At 53.2% G+C, this 19910-nt stretch overlaps 8 protein-coding genes across 8 annotated transcripts; 4 read left to right on the forward strand and 4 right to left on the reverse strand.

Annotated features, from left to right (window-relative positions):
- Nucleotides 1–900: 900 nt before the first annotated feature.
- JN550_013062 (uncharacterized protein) lies at nucleotides 901–2689 on the forward strand (the record flags this gene model as incomplete). The annotated part of the gene is made up of 2 exons (XM_049311608.1): nucleotides 901–1197; nucleotides 1448–2689. The coding sequence occupies 2 exons, from the start codon at nucleotides 901–903 to the stop codon at nucleotides 2687–2689; spliced, it is 1539 nt and encodes a 512-aa protein (XP_049164989.1).
- Nucleotides 2690–3248: 559 nt separating this feature from the next.
- JN550_013063 (uncharacterized protein) lies at nucleotides 3249–4525 on the reverse strand (the record flags this gene model as incomplete). The annotated part of the gene is made up of 2 exons (XM_049311609.1): nucleotides 3249–3363; nucleotides 3417–4525. The coding sequence occupies 2 exons, from the start codon at nucleotides 4523–4525 to the stop codon at nucleotides 3249–3251; spliced, it is 1224 nt and encodes a 407-aa protein (XP_049164990.1).
- A 1191-nt stretch (nucleotides 4526–5716) lies between these two features.
- JN550_013064 (uncharacterized protein) lies at nucleotides 5717–6373 on the forward strand (the record flags this gene model as incomplete). The annotated part of the gene is made up of 3 exons (XM_049311610.1): nucleotides 5717–6017; nucleotides 6070–6300; nucleotides 6354–6373. 3 exons carry the CDS (start codon nucleotides 5717–5719, stop codon nucleotides 6371–6373), a joined length of 552 nt encoding a protein of 183 aa, XP_049164991.1.
- A 1049-nt stretch (nucleotides 6374–7422) lies between these two features.
- On the forward strand, nucleotides 7423–7830 carry JN550_013065 (uncharacterized protein; the record flags this gene model as incomplete). Its single annotated transcript, XM_049311611.1, has 1 exon — nucleotides 7423–7830. One exon carries the CDS (start codon nucleotides 7423–7425, stop codon nucleotides 7828–7830), a length of 408 nt encoding a protein of 135 aa, XP_049164992.1.
- A 216-nt stretch (nucleotides 7831–8046) lies between these two features.
- Nucleotides 8047–9786, reverse strand: JN550_013066 (uncharacterized protein; the record flags this gene model as incomplete). Its single annotated transcript, XM_049311612.1, has 3 exons — nucleotides 8047–8985; nucleotides 9057–9659; nucleotides 9715–9786. 3 exons carry the CDS (start codon nucleotides 9784–9786, stop codon nucleotides 8047–8049), a joined length of 1614 nt encoding a protein of 537 aa, XP_049164993.1.
- Nucleotides 9787–10866: 1080 nt separating this feature from the next.
- Nucleotides 10867–11579, reverse strand: JN550_013067 (uncharacterized protein; the record flags this gene model as incomplete). Its single annotated transcript, XM_049311613.1, has 2 exons — nucleotides 10867–11035; nucleotides 11194–11579. 2 exons carry the CDS (start codon nucleotides 11577–11579, stop codon nucleotides 10867–10869), a joined length of 555 nt encoding a protein of 184 aa, XP_049164994.1.
- An 811-nt stretch (nucleotides 11580–12390) lies between these two features.
- JN550_013068 (uncharacterized protein) lies at nucleotides 12391–12885 on the forward strand (the record flags this gene model as incomplete). The annotated part of the gene is made up of 3 exons (XM_049311614.1): nucleotides 12391–12476; nucleotides 12591–12697; nucleotides 12791–12885. 3 exons carry the CDS (start codon nucleotides 12391–12393, stop codon nucleotides 12883–12885), a joined length of 288 nt encoding a protein of 95 aa, XP_049164995.1.
- Nucleotides 12886–13566: 681 nt separating this feature from the next.
- Nucleotides 13567–18927, reverse strand: JN550_013069 (uncharacterized protein; the record flags this gene model as incomplete). Its single annotated transcript, XM_049311615.1, has 4 exons — nucleotides 13567–15208; nucleotides 15347–16603; nucleotides 16664–18176; nucleotides 18255–18927. 4 exons carry the CDS (start codon nucleotides 18925–18927, stop codon nucleotides 13567–13569), a joined length of 5085 nt encoding a protein of 1694 aa, XP_049164996.1.
- Nucleotides 18928–19910: the final 983 nt, after the last annotated feature.

The raw sequence follows: 19910 nt of genomic DNA on the forward strand, positions 1-19910 counted from the left end.
ATGGGAGCTTTCCAATGGTTCCAGCAAGAGATCCACGGTGCAATAGCTTTCATTAATACAGCCCGTTACTCCCAATATGATATATCAATTGAAAGATCGCGTTTATGTGGCTGAAAGATATACATATAGATAACTTAAGTACGCCGAGGACGTTCGTATAAGTCCACTTGTCCATCAGTCTGTGGGCCCATGTCTGAACACTACGCATTCAAAGTGTGTACTCGCTGACTTCTAGATCAGCATTCATGTCGCCCCTGGTTTTGCTGGATTAATCCTTTGGTAGGGTCATAACGTAACCAGTCATACGCATGATTGGCATGGCATTGGTGAATGCATCTGCTTGTGGTCATTTATGAGCTTAATCAAATGAAAGATTGTTGTCAGTTTGTCAACTTTGAACTGAGGTACAGGGGTGCTCAGAATGTTACTGGGTACTAAGGGTCCGTGCCGCAATTCTTTCAGACCGTCTCGGACACCGGGCTTCTTCAGGGCTACAGTACCAATGCAAGTCACGATCCATACATAATGCGGATCCCAGAATAACAACAAAGGTCCATTGAAATGGTCCTGTCACACGTATTCGGTTAATGAGGCAATTGACATTGCCAATGTGTGTGGGTGCCCTGCAATATCGACGACAAAGTAACAATATCTGCAGTCCCGACCAACACTTTCACAGGCAGGGTTTCATCCACATGTTGGTTCAGCCTGCCAACGTTTCTCGCGGTTTCCGCCGGGCTCCCTCCAGCCACCAATGCCCACCTGCCCCCCGTTCTCATGTCTTCTGGGTTTTTCGAGCCGCATTGCTTTAGCCTCAACCCAATTCCCGGTTGTGAGCCCTCTATTCCTCCCGCTAGAACTCCACAGGAATTGTATCATTTTTGCCTACTCAGCAGCATCATGACTCTGGTTGGACTTTTATCTTGGTCCGCTGTATCGTTGGTCGTAGCTTGGGCATTATACTCATGGACTTGCCTGCTGCAAAACTATCTGACTGCTCGCAAAGTTGGTATCCCGATACGGATTTTACCCATCAGTCATGGCAATCCATTCTGGATGATAGTGGACAAAGCTGTTATCTCCTTTTTCAAATTGCTGCCCTTTGGTCGTAGCAATTTCACCAGGTACAACTGGCGAGGCTGGGAAATTGAGGACAAGTGTCGATCGCATCTCGAGATGGGGGACGTCTACATGCAGGTAACCCCGGGGAAGAACTGGCTATACATCTGTAATCCACGTAGCATACTTGAGATATTCCGACGAAGGAGCGATTTCCCACGACCGCTCGAAATATTTGGTACCTACCCTTTTTCTTGGGACTAAGCAGGTGCTGATATTATGCGACGATTTACTGACTTAGACAGCACTTCTAAATATTTTTGGGCCCAACCTGTCTACGGTATGTTTCAAATATGTCTTGCTTCAATCACTAACTCCGTTTCTCCAGGTTGATGGCGCACAATGGAAGAAGCAACGAAAGATCACGGCAACGTGCTTTAATGAGCAGAACAACGCGATTGTCTGGGCCGAAGCTCTGTCTCAGGCAACTGCGATGGGTGACTACTGGGCATCGAAGTCTGCTGTGAAAAGCACTGCAGACGATACCAGGACACTTTCACTCCATGTGCTGTCTCGGGCCGGATTTGGCAGGTCATTCGAATTCCAGGGTCACGATGAGAAGTCGGCTAATGAACTGGCTACGAATTATAAAGAGTCGCTCCAAATCGTTTTGGATAACTGTGTGCTCATTATGGCATTGGGTACCAAGTTTCTTTCCAATCCGTGGCTGCCCCTGAGGTTGCGACGAGTTCATGAAGCCTGTCAATCATTCCAAGCTTACTTGACAGAGCTTTATGAAACCGAAAAAAACTATTTCTCTGACGCCAAATCCAGAGACCGTACTTTGATGGCATCGCTAGTACGAGAGTCTGCTTCAGAAGCAAAGACTTCGAACGGGCTTACCGAATCAGAAATATTTGGAAACATGTTCGTGTTCAATTTTGCCGGCCACGATACCACGACTCACACACTCACTTTCGCCATTATGTACTTGGCTGTCAACCCTTCAGTCCAGGATTGGGTTTTCGAAGAGGTAGACCTTGTTTTTGGCGACCGACCGGTCGAAGAGTGGAATTACGAGGTGGACTTTCCGCGGTTGAAACGTTGCCTATCTGTTCTCATGGAAACTGTACGACTATATACGCCTGTACCTGTAGCTAAATGGACCGGCGACAGGGTTCAGTCACTAGAGATTGGCGAACAAACGATCACAGTTCCCGCAAACACCATGGTCATCCCTAGCTATGCGGCCTTGCACACCCACCCAGCATACTGGGGCTCAGACTCTCTAAACTGGCACCCAGCTCGCTGGATCAAGAGTTCTGACCTACCGGCAGCTACAAATGACATGAGCCAGGAAGAGATTATTCCGCCGCAACGTGGGACCTTCATTGCCTGGTCTGAGGGCGACCGTTCGTGTCCGGGAAAGAAGTTCTCTCAGGTTGAGTCAGTAGCTACCATCGCAGGCCTGATTCGAAAATGGAAGGTCGATCCAGTCGTACAGAGTGGAGAGATCTTGGAGGATGCACGGAAGAGAGTTTTGCACTTGATTGAGACGGACTCCGCACAAGTCCTTCTATTGCAGATGTTGCACCCGGATAGGGCGCCTTTGGTTTGGAGGAAGAGATAGCTCCATTTGACTGGAGCGCACGATATTGCGGCCAATCGGCAGATTTGCGAAGTTCAAGTTCTATCTTCTAGTCTTGAAAATATGCTCTCTGTGGATGAAGTGTGTACTACAGTCGTGCATTGAACGATGTCAAATTCCGTTGATCTGCCATTCAAAGTCCGCTGCAGTATCAAAGCTTAATCATACCGAATAGAGGAGGCCTGAGAATTATAGGTTCAATGTTCGAGAGTAACAATAATGAGGTGCTTGTGGTCGTGCAAGCATATTTGATGCATTCGAATGTAAAAATATTTCCATCGCTGGATCAGTTCATCCCAGAGATCGATGGCTAGGAGATGTGGATCTGGCTATGCAAAAGAGCTTTGTGTCTGTTTCATAAGACTCCAGGGCATGCTTGGGATAAAGGAGAGTACTCTGGAAAATGGCAGTGGAGATTTTGAATTATAAAGGGCTACAGCTCCTGTGTATGAATTCAAAGCCACAGCAATGTTAAAGACTGTGTCACACCTTTACCGAGTGCTGAGAGCGCCACAACCACTTTTTTCGTCGTGATTGCCCATTATATACCATGTGGGCTTGTATTGGTATCCCTCTTGTTGATGATCTGCTGCGATGGTGTTTTGAGGATGATTTCAGGGTAGACAGCTCGAACTCTTTCAGGCAGCTTGCCAACACTGTCTCAAATTAGTGATTTTCTACACCAGCAAACTTTACTAAATCGACTTACTACGCGCGGAACGTCTCACTGCACTCTTGGCATAAGCGTACCCCACCGAAAGTATGTCTGATCTCGGACCCATAAGAGGAGCGATGAACACAACGTTCACATTGTCCGCCGCGCTCAAGGTATTCTGGAAGTCCAGGGAACATCCACTCCTCGCCGCGCGCCAGCAAATTCCTATAGCGCTCAACCCCGGGCGTCTCACTAAGAACACTCTTCTCATTTTCAAGCAGCGGTGTTGCCACGTCGACACGATTCCAAAGCTTGACCTTGCGGCGGGCCAGCTCGATAATATCATCCGTCTCAACCCTACCGATGGTACACTCCTCCTCGACGAAACGGTAGCGACGCATCATCATATGCACAGGCCCACCGACGATGCGCACGAAGTTTATCAAGATAGGTCCTTCGGGGCGACGGACATAGTATGCGTCCAACGCCCACAGTATCTCGCGGGCAACGCGGAAGCTCTCGATGCGCATATCCCACGGCACATAGGCAAAGGTATTGTTTGTCTCGCCCTCGCTTCGGTGCTTGTAGAAGGCTACGGCGTCGTACAAATAAATGCCAACCTCGCTCAGCAGCTCGCACTCGTCGTCCGTCGGCACGGTATCTATATCGTTACAGGCTAGGGCCGAGAAAATAGTGAAGCGCGAAAGGGCATCACAATCGCGCATACGAAACCAAGTGCGAGGTGAAGAGGCGAGCGCATTGACATAGCGCCGGAATAACTCGCCGTTTCGTCGCTGGCTAGACTTATCCGCCGCGGGAATCAGAAATGACTTGTACTCTCGAGCCATAAGGGCATGGCCTGGGGTGCCCTCAAAGAGCTCCGCCAGCACACCATCAAGCGAGTAACCGAATATGTTATCCCCTCCATTTTCGTCTATTAGGTCGCCCCTACACTCGGCAATGATACCTATAATCATACAGCGGACGAAGCCGACATATCGCTTCCAGTTCGTGTAATGGGGTATCACGCAGCGTGTATATTCATACGCGCAGGCAATGATCTCCTTCTTCTGCGCTTCAGCAAGATGGGTGTCACCATCGAGGTCGTGAGCAACATCAGGGGGGTAGTACCAGGCATCGCGGGACTCTGGAGCCGTAGTCATGATTTCTAGCGAAGGTAGGTCTAGACAAGGACACTTCTGCGTTGCTGTGTTTGAGCTTATGAAGAAATAAGACACAAGTGATGAGATGGATTAACAAGAATTAAGAGGAAAGACTGCCGGATAAGTGAGGTTGGTTGTTGGTCTTTCAAGGATAAAGAGCAGGGACATAATACCAGGTGCGACGTTGGACAGTGTCACGCTCATAACACTGCCATTCACTTTTACAGATACATGCATTAGATAGAGAAAGTTCCAGAGTATCCTATTGGTTGGTTCGCGTGATGGACCAGGTTATAATGTAATGTTGAAGGCAGTATGCGTATGTACCTACGTAAGCAAAGCGGTGAACATCGCCAAGCCCTGGCAAGTGACCCCTCTGCTTCTTAACTCTGCTACTATGAATCGAAGTGTTTTCAATCGCAATGAGCTGATTTGGAAATGTCCACCTAGTCCAGGTTCCGTGTTCTGGCCCCCAATGTATCGACTCCTCTTCTTTCAGTGGTCTTCTCTCCCTTAGATATAGCCAGCTGTAGTCGCTAGTTTCTCGAACTGGCATCGCATTAGCACCAGTCCACTGGATATTAATGTGCGCTTGGCCACACTCGTATGTGACCATTTGGTATTCAATCAGTGGTGTTGCTGCATGGTGGAAACCATGCAAGTTGCGCACAGCATCCAGGCTGGCCAACTTGTTGTATCACAATGTAGCTCGCTAAAAGCCTTATAGCGGGAGCCAGTATTGGGTGCACTGCGAGTTCTACCACAAGCATAAATTGGTCCGGTTGGGGCTTAGACAGCTTGTTACAAACAACCCGGAGATCATCCGCAAAGATTAATTACTTGCGTGCCTATGTTAGTTGGGGTGGGGAGGGAAGGATTGAGCCACTCTCGCCTCAAATCCTGCACCTCAAATCTCCCTGGAACCAACAGGTTACATAGCAAGTAAGGGAGACATAGTAGTAGCTCATTGGCCAAGTCAGTTGACCCACGTCGTTCCGCACAGACTAACTGTGCCCCTTCGCAAACAAAGTGCACTTTAAAGCACCTTTTGTTAGAAGCGCTGGATGCAACAATATTACAACTTCTCCAGTTCAATTGCGCGATGGTTAGCTCTGCCGGTGCAATTTTCATGAGGGCATCATTGTTTGACTACCGCTGCTGACTGCAACTGAGATCCAAGATCACATTCAAATGGCTGTAGACGCGCAAGAACTTGACCACTCTACGCAGATACATGCATATCTTCGGTCATGGCGGTTGGCCGTGGTGATTACCTCCTTGTGTCTCGGCATATTTCTACTTGGACTGGACATGAATATCATCGGAGTCGCCATTCCTCGCATCACAACCGACTTCCAGTCACTGAATGACATTGCCTGGTACGGCTCAGCATATCTGTTGACCATAACCGCTTTCCAACCCTTCTTTGGCAATCTCTACAAGTATTTCGATGCGAAACGGACGTACTTGATTTCACTGATATTGTTCGAAGGTATGTATTCAAGGCTTCCGACTACACACCGGCTGTGACTGACATAGTGTAGTGGGCTCGGTAATCTGTGCATCAGCTCGATCGTCAGCGGTACTTATCTTTGGACGCGCGTTTCTAGGATTCGGCGCGGCCGGCTTGCTGCAAGGTGCTTTAGCTATCATCGGTTTCGCTGTTCAATTGGATAAGGTACCGCTGTACCAAGGAGTGGTTGTGAGCTCCCTGGGTATTAGTGTTTGTGTTGGGCCGATCCTCGGTGGTGCCCTCACTGATCGTGCCAGCTGGAGTAAGTGCAGCGAGACTCCGTGGCGTACTGTCGAAATCGCTGACTGACCATAGGATGGTGTTTCTGGATGTGAGACTCCACTCTCAAAGCGTGTCTCAAAAATCTAACCAATATACAGTAATGTCCCAATCGGGGCTTGCGTCATCATTGCGATCTTGATCTTCGTCCGTATAGAAGAGTCCACCAACTCAGATAACCGAGGGTTAACTCTGAGCAAGAAATTGCAACATCTAGATGCTGTAGGCACTACGGTCTTCCTCGGTGCTGTGTGTTGCTTACTGCTCGTACTTCAGTGGGGCGGTCAAACATACCCTTGGGGGGATTCGAGATGCATAGGTCTCTTTGTAGGCTTCGGACTGCTCTCGCTTTGTTTCTGTCTCTGGCAATGGAGACAGGCTGATCTTGCTATCATTCCGTTTCGAGTACTGCGAAAACGTTCTATATACATGGGGGCATTGGTCCTATTCTCTTTGGGAATGTCAAGCCAAACGGTAAGCGAACTCTTTGACACGGGGGTTTCGCTCTCGTTTCCGAAGCTGTATTAATAAGGCCTATTCCTACAGTACGCATACTACCTCCCTATCTATTTCCAATCTGCGCAGGGTGTATCCACTCTGGAAAGTGGCGTGAGATTTATTGCTCTTGTACTCTCTCAAATTGCTGGATTGGTGGTCACCGGGGCAGTTGTGTCACGATGGGGTTACTATGTGAGTTCTTATACTATGTTTGGAGAGTCTCTTCAACTTATTCAGCTAGGTTCCACACATGATTGCTGGTGTTGTGATTACAAGCATTGGTGCAGGTCTTCTGATAACGATCAACACAACCACTCCTACTGTGGAATGGGCCGCGTATATGGTCATAAACGGATTAGGGATAGGGATGGCCCAACAGCTTCCATATACGGCGTTGCAAGCTGTTCTTGAGTATATACTCTGGCTCCCTCCATTTGTGCGTTGCCGCTCACAGCTTACAGGCCAAACGATGTCGCCACAGGCAATGGTCAGCAACTCCCCAAAGTAAAATTGGAATATTGAAACTGACCAGTTGCAGCAATTGCAGTGTTCTCTTATCAACTAGGCGGGTTCGTACTTCCCATTCAATGTAAAGGTGTCGCCCACCATGCTTATTCCGTGCAGGGCGATTGGCGTGGGGATTGGCCAAAACCTACTCTTGAGCAAACTTACGACAACGGTGCCGGCATATACGAGTGCTGTGTCCCCCTTCGAAGTCATAGCCGTTGGGGCTACTGGTCTGGGCAAGATTGCGCCTACTTTGGAGATCCTCCATGAACTCCGCCTTGCATACTCTGAAGCTGTTCGCAGTCCGCTGATTCTCGCGCTTGCAGCAGCATGTTTCGCCTTCCCATTCTCTTGTTCTATGGAGTGGTTGAATATCAAACGAGTTGCTGAAGAGAGGAAGCGACAGAAGGCAGAGATTGAAGAACCCACGCATCAGAGGCCTGAGAAAGTAAATGTGGCGCTGGCGACTGAAGATGGAACGACGAAGACAGAGGCCATGGGAGATTGAAGAGAATTGGGTGTGTAAACTAGGCGATATTCTGAAGGGCTTTGTGCATCACATTGACTACGCTTGTTATCTACCTCTTCCTAATTTGGCGTCTCGACTTCTAGAAACCACGCAGACCCGTAACTTTATCTTCAACCAAAGTCTTATCAAAACTACTGTGACGTATACAACCACAGCCAATGGCGTTGTGCTCCCCGCGAGTGGGCTAAAAACGTATCAGGCGGTTCTCTTGCGGAACTGCACCCGAGGTCCGTGGCGAAGGGATATATACGCATCGTACAGATGAAATTGCTTGTCGTCACGGGCACCCCATCCAAGCTCCGGTGCGCCGGCGCCTTGTGTCGACCCAGGCTCTCTCCTGACTTCCATCCGGTGCAGGGTCCGGGCCAGGGTGATCATAAGCTCGGTCATGGCCAGGTTCTTGCCGACACAGTTGCCCGGCCCAGAGGCAAATGGGTGGAAGTTGGACCGCACCAGGGCCACATCAGCCTTCGTAACGCCGGCCGCCTCGTCGACGATCCAGCGCTCAGGCCGGAACACGTTCGCGTCGGGGTAGACGTCCGGGTTGCGCGAGCTGGCCCAATTGGCGGAGCCGACGATTGTCCCCGGCGGGTAGTATTCCCCTTTGATTGTGATGCCTCCCGGGAGCACCTCACGCGATAGCTCACTGGGTACAACCGGCGTAAGACGCATTCCCTCATCAATGCAGGCTTTGAGGTACTGGCACCCTAGAAGTTTCGGTCCGTGTACAATATCCTCCACTGATGCAAATGTGGTCCGGATCTCTTTTACGAGCTTTTCGTATGGGCGCGGGTTGCCAGTAAGATAGAATATGATGCCAGTCAGACTGATTGCCGTCGTGTCCGAGCCCGCGATGATAAGCAGGTTGGCTTCGGCTCGGATGTCGGTCTCCTTGTAAGCCGGGAGGCCTGTGTCCGGATCCCGAGCTTCGAACAGGAAGTAGAACATATCTTGACGTCGCTCACTCTCGGGCTTCTGAGCCTGCTCAGCCTGCAAGGTAATGCGATCGGTGACGCTGTCGTGCACAAACTTGAAGTACTGTTTCACTGCAGGAGGGGTAACGACTTCAAGAATTTGTTCAAGACCCCGAGGCTGTAGCCAGACTATAAAGTCAAGAAACGGGGAGCGGGCGAGCTGGACACAACCGTGAGTGGGAACACCTCCTGTGAATGGTCGAATTCATAAGATAGGGTATAAATGCTTACCGGATTTTGAAACTGAGTATACTTTGCAATGTTATGGGGCACGACTTTCAAAGGATTCTCCCCAGGTTCCTTGATATTAAATGACCGACCGAAACAGAGGTCTCCCATGATGTCAAAGACCAGCGTATCTACCGTCTCGGCGAAATCCACGGGTGCAGACCAGTCCGAGCCACTCTCATCTACCAGGAGCGCGTGCCAGCGGTCCACATGCTTGATGATAAAGCCGGTGGCCGCCCGCAGCGACTTTTCGGTGAAAGACACGTTAAGGAGCTTGCGCCTGTGCGCGTGCTCGGCAACGTCGATCGAGTTGAGTGTGGTTCTGTCGCGGTCATTACGACGCCATGCCGTGTAGAATTTGCTCCGTCGCACATTGGACTTGGTGCTGTAGATGTCGGTATACGACTCGGGGTCGCAGAAGACCACGGCGTTGGGGTGTATGCGGACTCGGTAGCCGTATATCTGGAACTGCTGCCATATCCAGAGGTGTCGCCGGCCGCTGAGCGCATAATACCAGGAGACTATGCCAGTGGCGCGGGCAAGGAACGGCCCGGGAACTTTGGCTAAGGGGTGGAAAAATAAGTTGTAGACGAGGTTCACAACAAACTATCTTAACTTCAGTCTGCTATCCCTCGGCCATCAGTGATCTGGGTACACAAACCGTGAGCAAAGCCGGGACGAGGATCATGGTGACCCAGTCCGTGAAGCCCATGTTCTTGAGCAAGTCTAGCATCGTGGTCGACACAGTCATGAGTTTCCTGGTCTTATTTCGTCGTTGTTGCAGGAGTTCTCTTCTGGTTCGAAGATTGCACGATTCTATGAGGTTTGAGGGGTAGGATTCTGCATTATAGAGATTGAGTTGAGGTGCAGTCGGTATATAATTGCACCGCGGACACCAATGCAACGTCGAAGCGGCCGAGGGCGCGGGGTCGTACGCCCTTTGATGGTCTCCAGATCATTCATTGATCATGCTACATATGATGAGGTGAGATCTTCCGCACATTTCATGGAGGGCATGCCCCTCTCTCCAACCCCGTTGGCTGTTGTTGCTTTTAGCGCAAGGCAAGGCATTATGACAGCCGGCAGCGCTGGAGGCAGGTATTGCCCGTGTAACCTGACTGGTCATGCCAAAGCTGCCGAAGAAACGCGGACTACCGGTACGCTATTCTAACTGGCGTTTGACGTCATGTATACCAATCCAACCGCGACTTGCGAAGCAAGATAAGAGATGGCTGAACTCGCAACGCACGCCTTGTGGGCAAAACCGGGCCCAAGAGGTACCAGTGCCTGAAACAGAGAATTGGAAAGCCATCAGTGGCCGGTGCTCAATTACATATGCCGGCTAAGATGCTGCAATCCAGGAGGATAGGGGGTGGAGCATAAGCAGTCCGTCCTTGGGCATCGTAACAGCGGCCAATGACACGCGAAGTCGGCGACATCTGTAGCCACACGGATCTGCCTCTTGTTGGCGAATGGTCCGCCCTCGCGTTTTATCAGCAGATCAGGTCAACGCAAGTATGCGCCCGCTCGAGCGGCCGCATACAGGGAAGCCATGCATGGTTCATGAGCAGAGGAGAATGGCCGTGGGCCTATCAGCAGAGTGATGAAGAACCATGGTATATTGAGCGCAATTAGTACTACTGGTACACTTCCACACCCAAGCCTCTATGGGCAATGGGCCGGACTCGTCTCGAGTATCCTACCATGCTGCTGAAGCGTTGGCCAACCTCCCAAGGCATGGGTATTCTCCTGAGATAAGCGCAGCCACATCCAGACCCCAGTACACGCATACAGCCATCCGTTGCAGTTTGCCTTACGACTTGACAGCGTTCTTGACCTCCTCGACCTTCTCCTTGGCCTCCTCCTTGATCTCATCAGCGGTGGGCAGGACGCCAGCGTTCTTCTGCGAGCGGTGGTACATGGCGATACGGCTGACCTGGACGATACCAACCATTCCCAGGAAGAAGTTGACGGCAGCGAGACTGTTGGTGGTGGGATCGTTAGCACATGGTGGTCCTTGAGCAAGGGTCTCACTGTCTGTCATGGCGTTGTCTCGTGGCTCAAGACAGAAGAAGACGGCGGAGCGCATAAGAAGAACAGGTGTGGACGAGAGGAGGAAGAGGGGGGGGAGGAGTCCTACAGGTAGTTCTTGGGGGTGATGACGAAGCACCATCTCGTCCAGATCAGACCGGTGGCAGTCAGGGCGCCGTTCTGGGTCAGACTGAGCTTCTCGGCGGGGCGGGCAAAGTCGGAGACGCCGGCGAGGACGAGCGCCCACTTCATGACGGGGGCCCAGAAGTGCACCGTCTTGAAGCCGATGGGGCTGTTCCACATGCGCGAGAACCACGACTGCTGCTGGTGGGCGGCGCCCTCGCCGGCGGCGGAGGAGGCACCGCCCTGGTAGCGGCGGCCGGACTGGGAGAAGTTGCGGAAGGCGGCGCGCGAGTAGGCGGCGCGGGTGGTGCCGAAGGCGGACGACTGGAAGGCCGGGCGGGCGGCGCGGAAGAGGGTCGTGGTGGCGGGCATGGTGGCGGTGACGGCGACGGCGACGGCGATGGCGAGCGGGGTCTTGTCTTCTCGGGCGTCTCGATCGGCCTCTCTCTCTGTCTGTCTGTCTCTCGCTCGTTCGTGGGGTGGAGGGCAGAGGGGAGAGGTTGTAGGCTGAGGCTGGCGCTGGCGCGGGATGGCGACTCGAGGTTGAGATAGGATTCGGGTCGATAGGATTTGACTGATTGGGAAGTCCGATATAGCGGCCGGACTTAAGTCGGAGCCCACCCAAGAGCCAAAAATTTTGGGCGGGCGTCCCCAGTCCACCAGTCAATCTTGAAGCCGGAGCCCAGCAAGCCCAGTCAGTTGCCAGCTTATCGCTCTCCCCCCACAGCACGTCCCAGCGTGCTGTAGGAAGCCATTTATGCAAGACTACAGGGGCACCATACCATAGTATGCCCCACTGAAACACTGCATGCAGTCAACCAGTCAAGCACTCAGGAGGGCCCCGGTTGCCAGTGACCGATGACGGGCGGACTTATGTACTTAACTTATGCACGGCGAGTATTTATGCAGGAGGCACCTCTCCCAGCCCCATTGTCCAATCATATGCCATTCCATCCCCAGACTCCACCCGTACCCAGGGCCCCGAAGTGACGCCCCAAAACGTCGCAGCTGCCAAACCAATCGACGCCCTCGGATTGCGAAAGCTATCCCCAAGCTTTGACTGACTGACTGACTGACTGACTGACCGACCGACCGACTGGACGGATTGAACTGCTCGCTGCTCCGCCGAGACGACGACAGACGCCTCCTTCGTTTCCTTTCCCCCCCAACCCTCCCTGCCATCATGTCGAGCAAATACGCTTTCACCAAGGCCCTGAAGGAGGTGCGCTTCCTGTTCTGCCAGACCGGCGAGCAGAGCGCCGCCACGAGGTCCGTACTCCGCCCGGCCATACAGCCCACGATCCGGACGTGCTGGGAGAGAGTTGCGCAGGAGCATGTGCGAGCGGTTTCTTGGACAAAGGGCTGACAGGTCGTCCCACGCAGGTCCTTCCTCACCCGCGCCTACCCGACCATGAAGAAGAACAACCCCACCACCCCGATCATGCTGCGCGAAGCGGCCGGCACCCTGCCCAAGGTCTACGCGAGATACGGTGCGTTCACAGTCTAGCAGTACATTTCAGGGGAAAAGAGGGGGACACGCCGTTGAGCGCCAGGGCTAACATCTTGACTCTCACCCCCTACAGACCTCGGCAAGGAGAAGAGCCAATCGCTCGAGGGCTTGACGGACAAGCAGATTGAGGACGCCGTGACGACGCTGGTGAAGAACGAGGCCGCATGATAGACCCGAGAAACGACTATATCAACTCGAGTGAGAGGGGGTAAGGAGAGAGCTCGGAGGGCAGGGATTGGCGGGGGATGAAAACACGCGGCATGAAATGGCGTGCGTGCATGGCACAGCAAAGACGCTGCACTGCCTAGACCAACTGTTTGATACGACTACGGAGACTTGTATGTGAATAGACTTGCTTACTTTCACCCGGTTGCTGTGCCGATGCTATCTTCACAAGCCTGGAATGGTGAGGCATCGAGGCACCATGCATGTGCGACGTGAAAAGACGGATCTGACGGGACAGACGCGAACCAGAACAAGGCTTGCACGAAGCGCTTCTCATGACATGGAAATGAGCATGGGTCGTCAGGATCAGAATGGGATCTCGGAAGCTATGTATGAAAACGAGTGACTACGGTCAGTAAGTACAGCCTCCTCGGGGAGAACAATCTCCAAACCACCCTTCCCTCCCCAAGTATCCTGCCAGTGAAAATCGACCCCTTCTTCAGCGACAGCTTTTGTCTGCCATCAATCTAATCTAATTCGCCACCAATTTTCGTGTTTCATCAATCTGTTCTGTCTGCGTACTGCGCAGGCGCTGTTCTCTACCATGTCTCGTTAGAAAACTTGCACCTGTCTCATCCGTCTCCGATCACACCCGATAAGCATCGCAGAGAATCGTCCTGTGCTCTAGCCGCCCTTTCGCCCGTCGCCCTGTCCCAGCGTCTCCGGGTACGATTTCAAGTCTGTGGTATCCTCACCACTGTCGTCATCGGCCCCTTCCTGCTGTTGTGAAGGAGGCGTGCGGGATCGTTCACGCTGCGGGTCAGCAGGACCAGCAGCCGCCTCTGCAGGAGGAGCAGGCGGGGCCTCTCGTGAGATGTCGGCGGCAGCAGGGGTGCCGGCAGGCTCCCAGATCGCACGGGGTGGGTTCTTCCCCCATGCGCCAACGGGCGGAGGCTGTGCGGCTCTCAGGGCCGCCTTCTGGCCGCTGCTCGCGCTGCCCGAGAGCTCTGGAAACTCGTCGCCTGAAAGGGTCGGCATGCGGTTGGTGGTGGAGGGCGGCGTCGGCGTGACGGCCGCCATCTTCTGCTTGGCCTTGGTCTTCTTGCTCTTGGGCCCAGACCTCCCCTGGCTACACTTGCCGGCGATGGGCTGCTGCTCGTCTGGTGTGCTCTCGGGGGCTAGCGACGAGGTAGAGACCGGTGTATCCTCTCGACGCTGGGGTCGGGGTTGCTCTTTGTCTCTGGGGACAACTGCAGCGCTTGGTCCCTTGTCGTCACTCTTGAGGCTGGGAGTGGTGGGATCCTCGCGTTTGCCTTCTGATGTCGAAGATACGCTATTCTCGGTCTTCGGTGCTGATGTTTGGTAGCGAGCGGCATCTTCGCCTTCAGCAATCTTGTTCATATCGGAGGGTCCAGGCTGCGAACTAGCTGGAGAGCCCTTGTAGTTGTTCCAAGGCCCCTTGGTCGCCGTTCCACGATGGTGCTTGAAGTCCTTCTTCCTTCCCTGCTGTTGTGAGTCAGCAGATCCGGAGAGAGACGGAAATTCGTCTTCGTAACTGGCCCTGTTCTCACTAACCTTTGGGCCAGAAGCGTGCTTCTTGTCGTCGCTCGGTGGCTGTCGACTATGCGATGGCTTCGCCTGGTGTGAGGCCGCAGGCTGTGACGGGGCTTGGTCAGGAATGTCAGGATGTTCGCCTTTGCCTTTGTTATCCTTAGCAGCCGGTCCGTCATTGGCAGTCATCTCGACGGGCGCAGCGCTCAACTGACCTCCGGCATGCGACAGCATCGGAGAGACGAATACGGCAGTTGTCGGGTCAAGCTTGAGCGACTTCTGTCCACCACTTGTGTCGGGACCACTAGTCGCCGATGCAATGCTGCCACCTCTCGAGTGTCGGGGCGTGTGGATCGGAGTACGACTGTCCTGGGCATCGCCTGATTCGGCTGTGACCTGAGCCAGACTACGTGGCGAAGATGACGGTGGCGCGATGCATGGGTCTTGGTAAGGTGGGAATTGCTTAGTTCCTTCTGTTGATCGTTGAGATGCAGTCGTGCTCCAGGCATAGCCCTGTTGTCTCTGCTGGGTCGGATACACTGGATGGCAAGCCAACGGGTTGGGGTGCTCGCTCCCGAGTTGTCTCAACTGACTATCGACCCGGGTCTGTTGGTTGGTGATAGGCCGCGTATCAGGATCACCGCTCGAGGGCATCGGCCCGAATGCCACATACTGAGCCTGGAAGTATGGGGTCTGGTATAGAGATACATCCTTCTCAGCCTGACCGGACGAGCTTCCAGGCTGCGTCGTATCAACATCACGCTTCTGTTTCGTACTGGACTGATTTCCTCGTTCATCTTGGGTCTGAGCATGCGAAAATGAATGTTTGTCAGGGGAAAGGCGACGCGTGTGACCATGGATGTCTTTCCCAGCTGGGTTCAAAGACTCAGCAACCGTTCGGTCCTGTCCATACTATGGACCAGGCAGAGTGGGGTCGAAAGTCTTGTGCTTCGTGTTGCCCTTGTACTTCTTGCTCTTGCCTCCGCTGGGAGGATACTGGTGCTGGAAAGGCTGCTGGATGCCATGAGAGACAGGGCCGCGACTCGCTGCCAAGTCGGGCTGGCCATTACTCGCGGCAGGGACATACTCATTCCAAGGGAGCTGACTTCGGCTTGCTTGCTGCGGACGGCGGACGACTGTGCCATAGCTGGAAACATGATCGTCCCTGGGGCTAGAAGCAGTGCTCTTCCCTGACATATTCTGAATGTTCTGGGATGGGCCGTGCGGACTGACATCAGTGGATAGAGTTGGCAAATCCGAACCCTCGATGACAGAAGGATCGCTTGAGTGCGCACGCCTAGTCGTTTCTATTTGATCATGATGCCTGAGCTCATCAGGCCACGAATCAGAACAGCTTTCAGCCTTCTTGCTACCCACTGGACCTGGAACCCTGTTTCCCTTTGGTGAGATGGGTGTCTTTACGGCAGATGCGTAGCTCAGTACTGGCGAGATGTTAGCAGCAGACGGCGAGCCAGGCATCACATCAGAAGACGCCTTGGTCTGCGCTTCCGAGTCAAGCTCAGCGGTCTGTGTGGCGGGATAGCCCCGAGTGGGCATCAACGGAGATTCTTCAGTCTCTGTCAATGCGAAGTTATCAATCGAGTCGAGTATTGGATGCGGGGCTCTCGGGTTCTGCTGCATATCGGAAGGTGCATTTCCTGTCTGAATCGCTTCAGGGAGGGGCGACGGTAGGCGATTCTTTGGTGGCGAATCAAAGACTTGCTGCTTCAGAGCCTCAACTGTTGCAGCGCCGTTGAGGATGTTCGAACGGCCAAAAGCATAAAATTGGTCTAACCCTTCAGCACCAGAGGCATCGCTGAAGACATTGGTGGGAAGGGATCTGTTCTGCCAAGGATGCCGGTCGAGAGGGACCAGGTCAGTGGCCAATGGGTGGTCAGAAAGAAGTGGCTGGGACTGGCGGTCACCAACTCGAGACGGCACCGGCAGCATGTCCCGGCGATGAGGAGGGATGAAGTCGGGTTTGGCACGATGAGGTGCAAAACCGCGTCCATTTTCGGGACTGAACTTCCTCGGGCGGTCCTTGATCCAAGGCCGGAAGTATCGGGACCCGATAGGGTGACTGACATGAAGAGCAGATCGGCTAATCCCTTCGATCGGCTTGTTGTTCATCTGTTCTATGGCAGCGAAAGCGTCGTTCGGGTTGGTATACCTGTATCAGATCTGGTCAGTCACATATGCGTGAAGTCCGTAAAGGGCAAATAGGACTCACTGGATCAGGAGAGCACGACCAAGAGTCTTGGAGGCCGTGTGGACAATGAGTCCGAACTTAGAGAAAACGTCGTGCATCTTCCGCATGGCTGTAGGGGAGTCCATCACGCCATCGTAAAGAGACCCGATAAAGACACTGCAGTCTTTGGTGTAGCATTCAAGGCATGGGCATGCTTGGTACGAGTGAAAAGCTCTCTCCGGCGACATCTTGGCCGCATAATTCAGACACTCGTCCCCGTCGGCCGGTCGATAACTCAATGTGGTGTCCCGTCGGTCTCTCGGGAAAGAGCCAGGCGATCGGGAGCTTCGGAGCCCTGCAGCGTGTGACGAATTGCTGATGGGGGCTTGATCGGGTCGATACAACTCATGGGGTGGCATGGTGGACTGCGTGTGGCTCAGACGACGGTCTGCAAACGATCGTTCCAGAGTGGCGGCAGGGAACCCGTTGTTAAGCTGCCGGCTGCGCGCATGAGGCGGCACGGGGTTGTGGAACTGGGAAGGGTAACTTTGCATAGGCCCGTCCTGTTTCTTGCTGGGCAAACGGTGGACAGTAGGGCCATGCAAGTCTTTGCCATGCAAATTGTTGACATTGCCCGGCTGCCACTTTGCATTGTCCTCCTTTCTCTGAAGAGTTTGAGGCCGACGGGCCTCGCGAAATAACTGAGAGACTGAGGGCTCATGAAGCGGCATGCCTGGCTGATTTGTGGACTGCCATTCATTGGCTTCCATGCCGGCCACAGGGCGCTGCAGAGATTGTGCATCCATTACCTTACCGGTGCTCAGCTGACGGTTGTACCAGTGACTAGAGTTGACCACGCCGTACAGGCCCTGATCGTACTGGGCCAGGTTCTCTTCGGACGCCGGGACTTGGTTTCGGAACCTAGGATCTTGAACAACTTCTTGGTTTGGGGTGACTTGGTGGCTAGCTTGCTTGTATGGCACCGGCTGGGTCAGGGGGCCTGAGTAGATAGGCTCAGGGATGGCATCCAGTCTGCCAGCTGGAGGTCCGTCGATAGAGCTGGTGGGTGACTTCCTGTGAATGAAATCAGATCGAGACTGCTCAGAGCCGTTGTTCTGGTCATCGCACTCAGATGGAGAGTCTTTGTAGATTGGGCCAGCGGGTTCCGGCCTCATGGGATTTGGGCGCTTTGTAGGTGATCCGCTACCCGAAGAAGGACCAGCCAAGACGATATGTGTATCGTGAATTGTGTGTGTCAGACCCTCAACCGACTCTTCATGGCTGGAGGCCGGTGACGACCCATTGCCAGTGCTGGCAACAGCGTCCAACATCTTCTTTGTGCGCGGTGAAGGCACAGAAGACTCAGGCACAGCACCACCACTTTCAGCCTGTTCCTTCAAGACCTTTGCTGCTGTCGCCGACGTGCCATCGGCGATCATGACACCCTTGATCTCCCTGCTTGCAGTGAAACTCAGAGGCATTTCCGGGACATGGAAGGCGTGTCTCTCGATGGCTGTGATCTGGGAGGCAATTGACGGAGGTGAGTCTTCGCTGGCTGCAAAAGGTTAGTTGACCTCGGCACGTACAGGGAAATGAGAAGAGAAGGGTTAAAAGAAGAAAGCCTGCTGCCTACCATCAAGCTGATCAAGACCATGGTCGTCAATTTCAGGCCAAGTGCCCATATGCAGAGAATTATGGGCATGCACGAGAAGATCGCGAACAGCCGGCAGCCAGAACATATCAATGCCCTGAAGATCCATCTTCTCCGTCGCATCGAAGACGTGCAGGACGTCAGCTACCTTCTCTTGGCTCCAGTAGTAAAGCTTAGCTCTGCATGACGGGTTGTTCAGGAGCTTGATGCACCAGTCCCCAAAGATGATGCGAGCCTTCTCGATGATGCCGGGAAGAGCATTCTGAGTCTCCAGGTACAGGCAGTTGAGTACGTTCCAGGCATTCTGGACACCCATGTAATACAGGTCATAGGCATCCCAGTATGTGTACAAATCGCCGTAATGCTGCGGCTTGCGAATGGCCTTGCGGATTTCCCAGCAGTCCGTGCCAACCCGATCAACGGCGGACTGGATCTGGTGGGCCGTCCACGCGTGGATGTCTCGAGGGGTGGACGGCTTCTCAAATCGCCGAGCCTTGCGACCCAGTTCGGTCGAGAAGAAGGCCGGGCTGTCATGCGGCGCGTTGCGAAAGAAGCTCATGGGAGGCTCTGCGTCAAGGTAGTTATCATAGCCCCAAGTAGGAGGAGGTCCTGCCATGCGGAGTGACTCCTCCTTCGGCATGAGATGTAGAGCCATTGCAACGGCTCGTCGAAACGTGTGGCTGAGAAGGTATGGATGGTGCGAAACAGTGAGATGGAGGGGGACACGGGCGTAGAGGTTGAGACAAAGTGTGATGATCAGTATCGCCTTCAGCAGGTTGGCGAGGAATGAAGCGCGACACAAAACCGAAGGTCAGTCAGGTTGAGAACCATGCAATCGCAGCTGATCCAGAAATTGCGGAACTAAGTGAAAGCGGGTAGAGAGGTAGTGAGAAATTGTGAAGGTGGGATGGCGAGCAATGCAGGTGAAAAGAGGATGTTGTCGAGAGTCTGAGAAACGCGACGGCAAGTCGTCACTTCACCAGTTCTCAAGCGATCCACCTTTGCAACAGGGAGGAAGTGGGAAGAAGTGCCTTCAACGAGGACAAGAAATGGGTCAGAAGAACAGAATGCGTTCCAAGATTTCGCTTCGCAAAGAGTGATGGTCAAGGAAGACGGATGAGAGGAGTGAAGGTTCCCAGGCAAAGTCGAGAGCGAGATACTGCCTAGACAATGGGATTGTTGTTTGTGCTGTGAAATCGAGATGAGGTTCGGAATTCAGGTGAATTAGATAGTCAATCAAAATACTGACACGCGTCTAGCAATCTCGTCGTGTCGGTCTATTGTTACCTGGTCACCTAAGGTGTCAACATCAAAGCCCACTCCACCCACCAGGTGAATTTTGTCCTGCAGGATGGCATTTTCTGCCTTGAAGGGCGCTGCTCCGGGCAACAGCTCTGCGATGGCCATCAATGACGGTTCATCCATATGGCTGCCTAGCACTAGACATGAACAGAGTGAACAAGCCGAATCTGCCATTAACCCGTTATCATTTAGAAACGACCAGCAGTTCAGTTCCCAGGGAACTTCACGCATATTTGAATGAAACGTGAATCATAGGTGATCGTTTCTGAAGATACTGCGCGCTCTACCAGTAGAATTAGTATACCGCACTGGGAGTCGTTAGGCTCGCCCCGTTAA

The sequence above is a fragment of the Neoarthrinium moseri genome (assembly GCF_022829205.1).
Source record: "Neoarthrinium moseri strain CBS 164.80 chromosome Unknown scaffold102_Wmoseri_CBS_16480, whole genome shotgun sequence".
Taxonomy (NCBI): Eukaryota; Fungi; Ascomycota; class Sordariomycetes; order Amphisphaeriales; family Apiosporaceae; genus Neoarthrinium; species Neoarthrinium moseri.